Source organism: Schistocerca piceifrons, chromosome 2 (genome assembly GCF_021461385.2).
Source record: "Schistocerca piceifrons isolate TAMUIC-IGC-003096 chromosome 2, iqSchPice1.1, whole genome shotgun sequence".
Lineage (NCBI taxonomy): Eukaryota > Metazoa > Arthropoda > Insecta > Orthoptera > Acrididae > Schistocerca > Schistocerca piceifrons.
This window is the reverse complement of record NC_060139.1, coordinates 239,461,072-239,475,566: the sequence shown is the minus strand read 5'-3', so window position 1 is coordinate 239,475,566 and position 14,495 is coordinate 239,461,072. Positions and strand designations below refer to the sequence as shown.

The 14,495-nt window shown below is 39.6% G+C and overlaps 1 protein-coding gene across 1 annotated transcript in view; it reads left to right on the top strand.

The window, feature by feature from the left end:
* LOC124777207 (inositol polyphosphate 5-phosphatase E) overlaps positions 1-13,757 on the top strand; it is an 87,497-nt gene extending 73,740 nt beyond the window's left edge. Inside the window, exon 7 of the mRNA XM_047252521.1 lies at positions 13,414-13,757. Coding sequence (XP_047108477.1) covers positions 13,414-13,528 — 115 coding nt within the window. The 3' untranslated portion in view covers positions 13,529-13,757. The remainder of the gene's footprint in view (positions 1-13,413) is intronic.
* Positions 13,758-14,495: the final 738 nt, after the last annotated feature.

Sequence of the window (14,495 nt, the reverse complement as noted above, 5' to 3'; positions counted from 1 at the left end):
GAGTCATATTAGCTGCATAGCTGATGATAATATTTGTCAAGCAATTCACTGCAGAATTAACGTAATACCCGCACGATGATCTCTGTAGTCATGCTGTATCATTAGCAGCTCGTGAATAGAATACTGTGTTCATTAAATCAGATTAGCCAAGCTGATGCCGAATAAAGAGAAGCGATGATGCCACCACACTATGTTTACTAAGGTAGTCATCGCTAGATTATGTGCGCCACCATTAACGTTACTGAAAGCAGTTTGACAGCATAACACCACAACATCCGCGGACAACCTGTACCATTATTATCGTACATGCGGTGAATACAAGTTCCGGATGTTTGTCAAGAATAGCGGAAAGCGCCTCATGAATGTGAAGTTCCATTTGCATTACGCCTAGGACAGAGAGAATCTTAAATAACAGTAACAGGTTACCCAGTGAAGGGAAGAGGCCTTGTACTGTCTTGAGTTCTTGCAGTTTGATATTAATGTATTTCCAAATGATTTCACACTAACAGGTCCTTTTGGCTATCGGAATACTCATATGGGAATTATCAAAGTGTAATTATCAAAGCGTAATTGCTAGAACACTTAGCTACCGTAGTAACACCTCATTTTGGATTGAATATGACTCGGAAAGCAATGTTAATTTGACGTTTCCGTCCATCTCCTGATGACTTACACAATGAGGTCTGGAGTGCACTCGCAGTTGTGTTGCCTGCCACATCAATTCTGTAAAGTGTTAGGGCAGCTGGCAGCCATTGCTGAATACAGACATGTGCAAATATCTTCACTGCTCTAGGGAAACTCGTCTTTGTTCCATTTTTTCCATACCTTAATTAGCACAATAACATAAGGTTAATTCTGCGAAGAACTTGTTGCCTGCAAGGCCTTAAATAAGAATCTGCTAGCCGTAATAATGCATGAAAGGAAACAGACTGTTGGACAAAAGAATGGAGAGCTTCCTGCTTTTTGCATTTTTGATAGGTCCTACTGTAAGAATATGGTGTCATATTATGCGTCATAAATCTAAACTGTTTATTTTTTTGCTTCATACTGAAACAAAAGCTATGATATGAGAAGAGGAAATGACTTATATGCTTCTCAGAAACTTTAGCTTTTTAATTAATTAATTAATTTTTTTTCTTCACTTCATGCTAAAACAAGGTCATTGATATGATAGGGGGAAATGAAGTACATGCTTCCAAGACATATAATTTTCTTATATGCTACTAATGCGAGGATGAAAGCTCTGGAGTTAATTTTTCTGTGTTGGATAAATTTTGATATCACATCACATTACTTTGTGAGAAGGTTCCTGTTTTCTTGGGATTCAAATAGAATGGACATTTCATCACTGGTTAATATTCTGATATCCGTTCCAATTTCTCCACGGCACCTGTGAGTAGAGTCTCATGTTGGTTACTATAAGAACATGCAGGCAGTAATGTCCGCTCACTGCAGTCAGAACGAAGATACTTTCTTTCTGCTTATGGCAAAGCATCTCCTGCAGTGTCCACACTCAGCCAACATAAACAAACCACGGCGACAGTAGTCACTGCTAATCGCTGACTTGTCGCGAGCCACGACAACAAGTGCGCACTGTCTCTGCTAACGATATTATGGAGTTAATACATCTTACTTACTTAACTAATATGCAGGACATGGGTTGGATAAATATTCAGTTTGTAGTAACTAGCCATTGCATTAAAATACTTTACAGTATATTTGAAGCAATATTTATTGTTGCTTGTCTCTCTAATATTAATAGTATTGATTCAGATTGTGTGTGAACACGAAAACGGCAACTGGACTTTTGGATTCTGGGGAGTCCAGGCTAGCACAGCAGAGAATATCAGAGATCTCTAGTCAACTTCCCTACAAGCAGAACACATTAATTGGAACACTAAATATAAATACATTGATCCAAACAAGAAAACTACATAATCTCACATCAGAAATCGACCGACCAAAAATTCTCATCCTTTCTCTTCAAGAAACATGACTGACAGTGAATCCTTGCATTGTGAAAACTATGGCATCATAAAGAGCAATACACAACAAAATGAGGCGAAAGGCGCACCAATCTTTAGCATGACATTTCTCGTACACAGATCCATCATCAGCTCTGTCAAAGAAATCACACCCATCAACAATCGACTTGTGACTATGAGCATTCAGAGCACCAATAAAAAACATACACTCATCAATGCACATGCCTCCACCAACATTGAAAATAAGAAAAACCCCGAAAATATCTAAAAATTCTGGAACACACTTGAAAGAACCACAAGCAAAATTCACCAAGATGACGTGAAAATCCTAATGGAAGATTTTAATGCTCAATTTGGGACCAAAAAAAAAAAAAAAAAGGAAAATTGTCGGTAAAAATTCAGCACACCAAAACTCTAAGACAAACGGCACGTGTCTGATATTCATTTGCCAACAATTCAACCTCAAAATAATGTCTACCCACTTTAGGAAAAAAACAGAAAACATGGCGTTCCCCGATCCTGCATCTTGGTGAATACCAGATCCACCACTTTGCCATCTGCTACGCCCAATACAGAGCCATCCACGATAATGAAGTCCGACGAGGTGCGAACATTGACTCAGACCACTACCTCTCACAAGGTCAAGTGAAATTCTCTCTGAAGAGAGTTCACCTCAAAAATATCAGCATCCAAAATTGAAGAAGAGTGGGAAAAAGGACCGATGAACAACTGGACTGACTTCTGCAGTAAAATTATCAGAAAAGCCAAAGAATTAATCCCACTTAAGAAAAAGGCAAAACGCTCATAGTGGGACTCAAACTACGATCAAGCAATCATCAATCGCTGACTCGCCTTCCAAAAATACAACAGCAACAAATCGACAGGAACCATATAACACTTCCTCAGCATCCGCAAAAAGACAAACAAAACCATCAGAAAAACCAAACGCAACTACATGACCAAAAATGTGAAATCAATTGAGGACAACTTCGGAAACTACAACAGCAGAAATTTCAATAGAACATCTGCAAACAAAATTAAAGGTTACTCACCACAAAATTTGACCTTAAAAAAAAAAAAAATATGGAAAACTCACCCTCACCAACCAAGAAAACTGTGAAGAATTGGCATACTACTTTTCCGATCTCCTTAACTGCCCCGAAGCACCTGAACGATTCCCACACACATCCCCAAGATACAAAAACCCGGATGCCGATCGACTGACACAAGAAGAAATCCAGCTCCACATCAAAAAACTCAAGAATGAAAAGTCGACAGGAGAAGAAGGAATCATCACAGGAATACTGAAAAAACATGGATCACAAACACTACAGAAAATCACACAGACCATTCAGGAAATCTGGCGAAGGGAAAACCTCCCAGACGACAGGAAATGTGCACTGATCCAACCACTCCACAAAAAAGGAGACAAATCTGATGTGAATAACTACAGAGCAGTTTCCTTCCTTTCAGTCCCTCATAAAATCATCTCCATGTGTCTCTTACAACGTGCCCAAGAACAAGTCAGACCCCTACTTGGTGAATACCAAGCCAAAATCAGACCACACAGATTTGGCACCGAACAAATTTGCTACCTGAAATCCACACTGAAAATATTGCGGTGCTGTGCAGATGAAAACCATAGTTTATCACAATTATCAGACAAGAGATGGAGATTCTCAGATTCTACTAATTATAACTGCATTATTAATTTTTGCTTTACATGAGCTTTTTTGCCATTTATTGTAACTATTTTTTGAATGTTAGAGCTGGAACAATAGAAACATCATGATTTTCGCGATATGGAATATTTGAATTCGCCTTACATCTTCATGTTTCGAGCAACGGCAGAATATCCATCACAAAAGCTGACACCAAGAAGTCAGGTCATGCCTGTCTTCTTGCAGGTGTGACAATGGCAGTGATCTCAATAACAATATTGTATAGCAAAGATGAGTTGCCAAATCAGCTGTTGAAGAAGCTCCAAAATTGTGAAACGTGTCTGGTGAATACACATTCAAGGTTTCAATCTGACTAAGACAGTAAAACACCAATAACTGTCGCAGTTATTAATTTATAACGTTTCATTTGCACTCAGTGCATCGATGTATTACAAGTAATTACACTCTAGCCTCTAAACGTAGTTACCGAAATCCAAAAAAGACTGTCATATAATGAAGATATTCCGGCGCTTGCCACCCACAACTTTGAGACAAACTTATAGTCACTTCCAAGGTCAGTCACAGAACACATCAGTTAGTATCCTTCCTGGTAGTATAACTCAAAACTTGGCAACTCTGTGACCAATGAGTTACTTCCTTGATGGCACAGAACTATCCTTCTAAATTCACTTGATATTATCAGGTCATTTCAACTGAATAAAGTGAGGATTTTCTCTTGAGATGTGATATAAGGATATCAGTTAATGAATTTTGAGTCCACGAAAGTCATCCATCACGGGAAATGTGATTTACCTGTCATAGTGGCTACTGGGCCAATAAGTAAGCCCCCATGTCCTGCACCATGTTCTTGCCCCTCTTCGCTAGCTCAGAAGTAATGTGCCAGCCTACCAACTACAAGCAGCTTTTGTTCACCTTTTGAGAGTCTACATCTACATCTACATTTATACTCCGCAAGCCACCTAGCGGTGTGTGGCGGAGGGCACTTTACATGCCACTGTCATTACCTCCCTTTCCTGTTCCAGACGCGTATGGTTCGCGGGAACAACAACTGCTGGAAAGCCTCCGTGCGCAATCGAATCACTCTAATTTTACATTTGTGATCTCCTTAGGAGGTATAAGTAGGGGGAAGCAATATATTCGATACCTCATCCAGAAACGCACCCTCTCGAAACCTGGACAGCAAGCTACACCGCGATACAGAGCGCCTCTCTTGCAGAGTCTGCCACTTGAGTTTGCTAAACATCTCCGTAACGCTATCACTCTCACCAAATAACCCTGTGACGAAACGCGCCGCTCTTCTTTGGCTCTTCTCTATCTCCTCTGTCAACCCGACCTGGTACGGATCCCACACTGATGAGCAATACTCAAGTATAGGTCGAACAAGTGTTTTGTAAGCCACCTCCTTTGTTGATGGACTACATTTTCTAAGGACTCTCCCAATTAATCTCAACCTGGCACCCGCCTTACCAAAAATTGATTTTATATGACCATTCCCCTTCAAATAGTTCCATACGCATACTCCCAGATATTTTACAGAAGTAACTGTTACCAGTGTTTGTTCCGCTATCATATAATCATAAAATGAAGGATCTTTCTTTCTATGTATTCGCAATACATTACATTTGTCTATGTTAATGGTCAGTTGCCATGCCCTGCACCAAGTGCCTATCCGCTGCAGATCTTCCTGCATTTCGCTTCAATTTTCTAATGGTGCGACTTCTCTGTGTATTACAGCATCATCCGCAAAAAGCTGCATGGAACTTCTGACACTATCTACTAGGTCATTTATATACAGGGTGATTCAAAAAGAATACCACAACTTTAAAAATGTGTATTTAATGAAAGAAACATAATATAACCTTCTGTTATACATCATTACAAAGAGTATTTACAAATGTTTTTTTCACTCAAAAACAAGTTCAGAGATGTTCAATATGGCCCCCTCCAGACACTCGAGCAATATCAACCCGATACTCCAACTCGTTCCACACTCTCTGTAGCATATCAGGCGTAACAGTTTGGATAGCTGCTGTTATTTCTCGTTTCAAATCATCAATGGTGGCTGGGAGAGGTGGCCGAAACACCATATCCTTAACATACCCCCATAAGAAAAAATCGCAGGGAGTAAGATCAGGGCTTCTTGGAGGCCAGTGATGAAGTGCTCTGTCACGGGCTGCCTAGCGGCCGATCCATCGCCTTGGGTAGTTGACGTTCAGGTAGTTACAGACAGATAAGTGCCAATGTGGTGGCGCTCCATCCTGCTGAAATATGAATTGTTGTGCTTCTTGTTCGAGCTGAGGGAACAGCCAATTCTCTAACATCTCTAGATACTGTAGTCCAGTTACAGTAGCACCTTCAAAGAAAAAGGGACCAAAAACTTTATTGGCTGAAATGGCACAGAAAACGTTCACCTTAGGCGAGTCACGTTCATACTGAGTTGTTTCCCGTGGATTCTCAGTGCCCCATATACAGACATTGTGACGGTTGACTTTCCCGTTAGTGTGGAATGTTGCTTCATCACTAAACACAATCTTTGAAACGAAAGATTCATCTGTTTCCATTTGAGCAAGGATAAAATCACAGAAATTGATTCTTTTAATCTTATCAGCTGCAGACAGTGCTTGAACCAATTTCAGACGATAAGGTTTCATAACTAACCTTTTTCGTAGGACTCTCCATACAGTTGATTGTGGAATTTGCAGCTCTCTGCTAGCTCTGCGAGTTGATTTTCCTGGGCTGCGAACAAACGCTTGCTGGATGCGTGCTACATTTTCATCACTCGTTCTCGGCCATTCTGAACTTTTCCCTTTGCACAAACACCCATTCTCTGTAAACTGTTTATACCAACATTTAATACACCACCTATCAGGAGGTTTAACAACATACTTCGTTCGAAATGCACGCTGAACAACTGTCGTCGATTCACTTCTGCCGTACTCAATAACACAAAAAGCTTTCTGTTGAGCAGTCGCCATCTTAGCATCAACTGACGCTGACGCCTAGTCAACAGCGCCTCAAGTGAACAAATGTACAACTAAATGAAACTTTATAGCTCCCTTAATTCGCCGACAGATAGTGCTTAGCTCTGCCTTTTGTCGTTGCAGAGTTTTAAATTCCTAAAGTTGTGGTATTCTTTTTGAATCACCCTGTATACTGTGAAAAGCAATGGTCCCGTAACACTCCCCTATGGCACGCCAGAGGTTACTTTAACGTCTGTAGACGTCTCTCCATTGAGAACGACATGCTGTGTTCTGTTTGCTAAAAACTCTTGAATCCAGCCAGTACTGTCAGTAACGTACAATGACTATTTGAAAGAAATAAACAAATGATGGACGACTATGCGACTTTACATGTCAAAGATAATAAAATGCAAATCTGCCCCTGCTAAATACGAAACTACACAATGATTTGACAAATTTAACTAAACAAGAGCACTAAGAACACTCAAACAAATTTTCAACTTGACTACTACGCTTATATGAATGCTAAATAAGCCACTTGCTGCTACTTGCGCACTGTTGACACACTGCTCTGCATCAGAAGGCTAACTGAATGCCAGATTTTTTATTCTTTTGTAACACAGCTACAAGCAAGCAAATAGAAACTCAACAAGCGAATCGTAAGACAAAGCTCGAACAAAATTCTTTTTGCTACTTTCAGTACCCCATAGTGTCAGAGCGAAAACCTTATGGTACTGCAAAATTCATAATGCCACTTTTGTTTTCTGCTGACATATTTTTCGTTGTTGTGAATAGATAACTTTATCTATGAACTGCCACATTTTCATTATACTTGAGTATGATACAGGACATGATGTAAATACAGACCTCCTCGAAGTTAGAAGTTGGTAATATCCTACTAATTCGTGTTAAAATAGGCACAATCGTCTTACAGACACTTAATGTTTTATTAAGATAGACTGCCGTCGTAATGTTTCTATAGTAAATTGAATTTAATTTGTATTAGTACAGTGAATATTTTAATTGCGCTTTCCATTAGTTTATTGAATACAACAGTAATCATCAGAAAGTAATTAATCAGCAACAGTATATTTTTTCACAACATCTAAAAAAATTTGACAATGCTAAAGTAGTTTACAAATTCTACACCTGTAGAAACCTACTGGTTGTAATGATGTCATTAAACCTGTGTAGGTTGAAGAGCATTTTCATCTAGAAATGAGTTGCCTTGGCAGTTGATCGATTGGGAGCAGGAAAGGTAAAATTTTACGAGTATGCAATAAGAGGAACAAATGCCTGAGAGATGACTTCCCTATCAATCTCCTGGATAGTTTTGTTTCTCAAATCAACAGAGTGCGTTATCATGCAGTAGCACATGTGATGTAGTTTTGTCGGTTGATTTTCTTGCACTGCAACCGAAAGGTGTCTCAATTGTTGGCATCATATTCCAGCAATGATGGACACATCCTTGAGGAAGAATTCATAGTGTAAAACACACTTTTGGAGCTATTAGATAGAAAATATTAGGTTCACATTACTCTTTGCTCGAGTTTAGGTCTTTTGGTAGGACTCAGCCCTTCATTTCTTCATAGGAAATTAACGATAAAGGCATCATAACTCATCACCGGCAACAGTATTGCATAGAAATGCTCAATGAGTGACCTGATGACGTTAAAGCAAAACTGTAATAATAATCACTCTGTTGATTTTTGTTGTTTTGAATTAGAGCTTGCAGTGCTGCTACACAAGACTTCTGAACCTTGCCTGTTGAATGCAAATGTCGCATGATAGTTAAAGGGTAATCCATCTCTTATATCCGTAGTAGAGACTTCCTTAATGTGGAAAATCATTAATGAAAGAACGGTCTTTGTGAAAACAATAACATCTTTTCTTGGCATATTTTTCCCAAAAGCACTCGCGCTACACACAGTTCAAATCTTTCGAGCTGCCTCCTCTATGTAATCTCCAATCTTTAACTGCGATATGATAACTAGAACTTCAAATTCGAAAATTACAGCTGATACACACGCTGACAGCATTGTGCTGCGTTCACCTGGGTGGCGCCCGATTTCAGGCAGTGGGTGGCGTCTGGCCGGTGGCTCGTAGCTGCTGCAGTACGAGGAAATGCTCGAACGTAAGCTGTTCTGATCGCAACACAGCCACGAGCTGACCTGCGGAATTGTTTCTGGAAGTCTTTGTTATTACTGGTGGGTAGAATGTGAAGCGCATTATGTTAGGTGTTCTGTTGGACTCGTAACTTTAGATGAGGGCTGAAATGTGGTTAAAAAAAATAAGAGATACAGTCAGATGTGAACACGCGACTAGAAGTTTAGAATGCACGACGATTACCACTAGACCACGGGCTTACACAACACAACATCTCGGAAGTAGCCAACACTTCCTCCTAACACTTCCACATCTTACTGTGTTGCCAGATTGTGCAGATGGCTGGACTTAGCATTGTCAGGGGCAGTCGATTTTATTGGCCACCTTAAGTGAACGACTCAGACTTAGTCTCTGGCGGCCGGCTGGTGGTCAGTTTTTATGTCTAAGAGTGTACATTTTATGTTCTCCCAAGCAAAAACCTCATTCACATTTATTTATATGGTCTTTCTACACACATCAAAAAAGTTTTGCATCACCCCAGTCCCCAGAACTCCTGAAGATAGACGTTGACTATGGATATTCTATCACAGACACAGTCCCGTTGACTGTACAGAGATGTCACTAAACCCGCCCGAAGACGTAAAGAACCATGCATGTGCAGTGCCTATTAGACGGAGGCGGTCTTACAGCCGATCAGTTCCAGTCATTCCATCAGGAAGGAGGTACACAGCTCGTGTTGTCTGTAGTTCAACCATGCCTACACGGTCAGTACCGTGGTTCGATTGCGTTTACACTGTTACTTTGTGCCAGGAAGGGCTCTCAATAAGGGAAGTGTCCAGGTGTCTCAGAGTGAACCAAAGCAATGTTGTTCGGACATGGAGGAGATACCAAGAGACTGGAACTGTTGATGACATGCCTCGCTCAGGCCGCCCAAGGGCTACTACTGCAGTGGATGACAGCTACCTACAGATTATGGCTCATAGGAACACTGACAGCAATGCCACCATGTTGAATAATGCTTTTCGTGCAGCCACAGGATGTCGTGCTACAACAAACTGTGTGCAAGAGACTGCATATACACAACTTCACTACTGATGTTCATGGCGAGGTCCATCTTTGCTACTGCAACACCATGCTGCACGGTACAGGTGGGCCCAACAACATGCCGAATGGACCACTAAGTATCATATGCCTTCAACCAGACAATTGTTGGAGACGTGTTTGGAGGCAACCAGGTCAGGCAGAACATCTTAGTCACACTGTCCAGCGAGTGCAGCAAGGTGGAGGCTCCCTGCTGTTTTGGGGTAGCATTATGTGCAGCTGACATACGCCGCTGGTGGTCATGGAAGACAACAGCTGTTTGATATGTGAATGTCATCCTCCAACCATAGTGCAACCGTACCAGCAACATATTGGTGAGGCATTCGCCTTCAGGGACGACAATTTGTGCTCCCATCATGCACATCTTGTGAATGACTTCCTTCAGGATAACAACATCGCTCATCTAGAATGGCCAGCATGTTCTCCAAACATGAATCCTATCGAACATGCCTGGGATAGATTGAAAAGGGCTGTTTATGGACGATGTGACCCACCAACCACTCTGAGGGATCTACGCTGAATCGCCATTGAGGAGTGGGACAATCTGGACCAGCAGTGCCTTCATGAACTTGTGAATAGTATGCCATGACGAATACAGACATGCATCAATGCAAGGGGACGTGCTACTGGTTATTAGAGGTACCGATGTGTACAACAGTCTGGACCACCGTGTCTGAAGGCCTTGCTGTATGATGGTACAACATGCAATTTGTGGTTTTCATGGAAATGATGTTTATGTTAATCTCTATTCCAATTTTGTGCATAGGTTCCAAAATTCTCGGAACCGAGGTGATGCAAAACTTTTTTTGATGTGTGTATTTAAGGCTTTTTGTCTTCTCTGTACCAAATCACTGCATTATTATGTGCATCGGCAAGTCTTTTACCTATTACTACTCATCTTTGTTTCATTCACACTTCAATTCACTTCTACACACATACACACACACACACACACACACACAGAGAGAGAGAGAGAGAGAGAGAGAGAGAGAGAGAGTGAGAGAGAGAAGGGGGGGGGGGGGGGAGTGAAAAGAGGATACATTACATTTGATGAGACATTTCATTTCCAGTGTCATAATCTGAGGCACATAAACATAATATCTAAATGTGGACCTGTTTTGAATTTCTGCACATATACCAAAGGAGGAGAAATAAAGATATACTTATTGAGCATGTTTTATGATGTTACAGAGAGCAAACAGACAGTGCCAGTGGATTATAAGTGTAATGCATGAAATTAATAATATTTAAAAATCTGTGTATAAAGGGAATGAAATATGTTTGTTGGTTAAGATGTGCCTGACAGGTATATATATGAGAGATGAACGCCATGTTTTCAAATATAAATTTAAAGGCTTCCTTGTAGGGCACTTCCTCACAGTAGCTAATTTCTCTTATCTTATCTCTGTGGTACTTATGCGAAATGTATATTGACAGCAGCGGAATCATTCTGCAGCCAGCCTCAAATGCCAGTTCTCTAAATTTTTTTCAATAGTGCTTCATGAAAATTACATCGTCTTTCCTCCAGGAATTCGAATTTGAGTTCAGGAAGCATCTCTGTAATACTTGCGTGCTGACTGAACTCACCGATAACAAATCTAGCAGCTCACCTTTGAATTAGTTTGGAGTCTTCCTTTAATCTGACCCGGTGGGCATCCCATACACTTGAGCAGCACTCAGGAATGGGCCACACTGGTGTTCTGTGTGCTTTCTTCTTTATAGATGATCTACACTTTACTAAAATTCTCTCAATAAACCAGAGTCAACCATTCACCTTCCCTATTACTGTTCTTACATGCTTGTTCCATTTTATATTGATCAACAAAGTTATACCCAAAAATTTAATCTACACAACTGTATCAAGCAGAACACTACCAATACAATATCAAATCTGGGAAATAAATTAGCTTAAAAGTACAAATAATGAAAGTAATATCAGGTGGGTCAAAACTCCAAGTACAAATAATTACTTAATGAATTTCCAGAGAAAATGAACTGGTTTCTGGGAATAGTGAAATTAAGCCTATCCAGTGAGCTAGATCTTTTCATGAATGAGCAGTTATTAACTCACAACATTTTCACTATCACATGGCATGGGAATAACTCCAGTTACAGATTTATCTTTAAGAAAAATGTTTAATGGAAAACTGTGTCTTTGGGATTAGCAGCACTCAAATAATTTAGTGAACTAGGAATGTTATTGCAGCACTGCTTAGATAGGACTTTTGACATTTCAAGTGAATGAGGTACATCTGCTATAGTGTAATAATTGAAAGAGGAGTAGAATGATAGCAAAGAGAGTAATTCCATCTTGACAAGATCCAGAGCACACACTTTGCCTATTAATCTTTCTGGTAAGCTGGTAACTGCCAGTTCCCAGTTTCCTCCTCTCCCTCCTGCTAATGAAGTCACACCAAAAACTGTTATGCACTCTCTCTCCCCCCCTCCCTCCTCCCCCCCCCCCCCCCCCACTCTCTCTCTCTCTCTCTCTCTCTCTCTCTCTCTCTCTCTCTGCTGTTCAAAAGCAAGGTGGTGTAATGTTTTGGGTCTTAAAGTGTGAAAGTTTTGCTTTTCTGTGTATAAAATTAGCTGCAAGCAGTCCAGCGAACTTAGAGATGACATGATGTATGCAGAGAAAAACAGCAACAGAAAAAGCACAGAAAATATGCTGCAGACAGTGACACCAAGTCCTGAAGACATGCTATAACGTACAATAAATAAGATTTAAAGAACCCATCGCTAATGGTGATATTTGTTGCTGAAACTAGTTTGGGAAATAAATAAGTAAATAAATGACAAAAAGTGTTTTGCATCAAGGCAGACTCACAATTCCTATACTGTTGTTTTTGTATGAATGTTGATTGGAACACACTGTTAGTTAGGTATGATGGTTTGTTTGCAAATGGTATGCTCTTGATTTCATCTGAGATTTGAGTCTTCCAACCATTCTTAGGGGAGCAACAATGTAATGTGAAGTCCAAAGCACTGTGAAACTATCTACATTGCACACAAAAAGTTTCGTCAGAGGGGAAAGTCACACTGTGTGTTAAGGAAAAACTAGAACTGGAGACAAACTCAAAACTTACGAGTTTGTTATCTGAAACCAGGATTATGTAAGCAGATATCACTGATACATAAATCGAGGCTAGTAACAAAACATAACAAAGTTTAACACACACACCTGTTGTTATCAGTACAATCACACTAACATATTTGCTACTGATGGTCACTATGTATGAAACTTTTAGTTCCTAAGCTGTAGAATTTACTAATGATGCTTGGAATGACATGCTGGAATTTAAAACATACGAATATGTTACTTTTTTCCAGGTAACTCCCCTTCATTCTTTAATTCTGTACTTACCTCACTTCTTCGTAGTTCACACCACTTGCTCTGCCCCAGACAATGACAAGTCTAAAGTAAGACAGCTGGATAGTGGGAAAGTAATGTGTTAGTCAGTTAATTCCTGTAACTGAAACATGGAAGTACTACTGCTGTATCTTTCATGAGAGTGAGCAGATGTTCTTCCTATACATCAAATATTGGTAATATTCATGTCATACATTTTTTTGTTTTAGTATTCCTTTGGCAGCAGGCCTCTTCAATCGTGATGTGTACCTTGAAGGCATCAAGCGACGTGCTGCTGCATTGGATAGAAGCCAAGGAACCTCGGCTATTTGTAGTATGCAATGAGGAATATGTTTATAAGGCATATGATGATATTTACAAGATCTGAATCATCAGTTTTATTTTTACTTCTTTTTATCAATTTTTGAATTGTGAATTTGGTCTGTTTTTAGTTTTTTTGTAATGAGAACTGAATGTGAACTTGATTCCCAGAACTACATAACATGCTGAACGATCGCTGAGTGACCTTCAGTATTATTAGGATCCAAATCTACAACTTTTGTAATCTGTTTGGATAAAACTTGTTAAAAACAGGTTCTGTGTCGCAGTATTATGACAAACCAGTTAGTTCATTCTAGTCATGTGACTATAGAAGTTTTCTATATTGCAAAATTATGTAACAACTTTCTAGTCTTTACAGTGTATACAGTAAGTTTTGAACTATTTTTACTAAAATACACATTTATGTGCTAGTTGGTATACTAGTAAGGAACAAAGCAATACATTTCTTGATTTGTGTCTGAGGATGTTCATGAGCTTTAGACTACAACTGTATTAATTTGTTGCAATGCATGCTGCTTTCTAATTGTCTTTTATTTTTAGCTATGTAAATGAATGTATCTAATGTAAAACAACTCTGCATATCACTCATATTTTAACTGAAATTTAAATGAGAGCATATTGCAAAGATATGATTTTGTTATAAAGAAGAAGCGCACTAATTAATTCTGATTATTGTAAAATAGAGCAACATTTCATGTTTCAAGTCTCAGAACTTGGGGCCATTTGCAAGGAGTTGTTATGCTTGAGGGCAGCAACCATTACGTACAGTACATTTACTGGACATTTTGCAGCTGTCTCCTTGTTATACGAAAGATGGTTTTTTGCTCCCATGGCTTTGTGTTCACCACAGGGGTTATTAATTTACTTGGATTTAATCTTTATTTTTTAAAGGATTTTTTCTGCTTTGAGACATAGTATTAGTGTGCTCATAGTTAATGTATTGTGAAAGTGACAATTTTATGTTTACCAG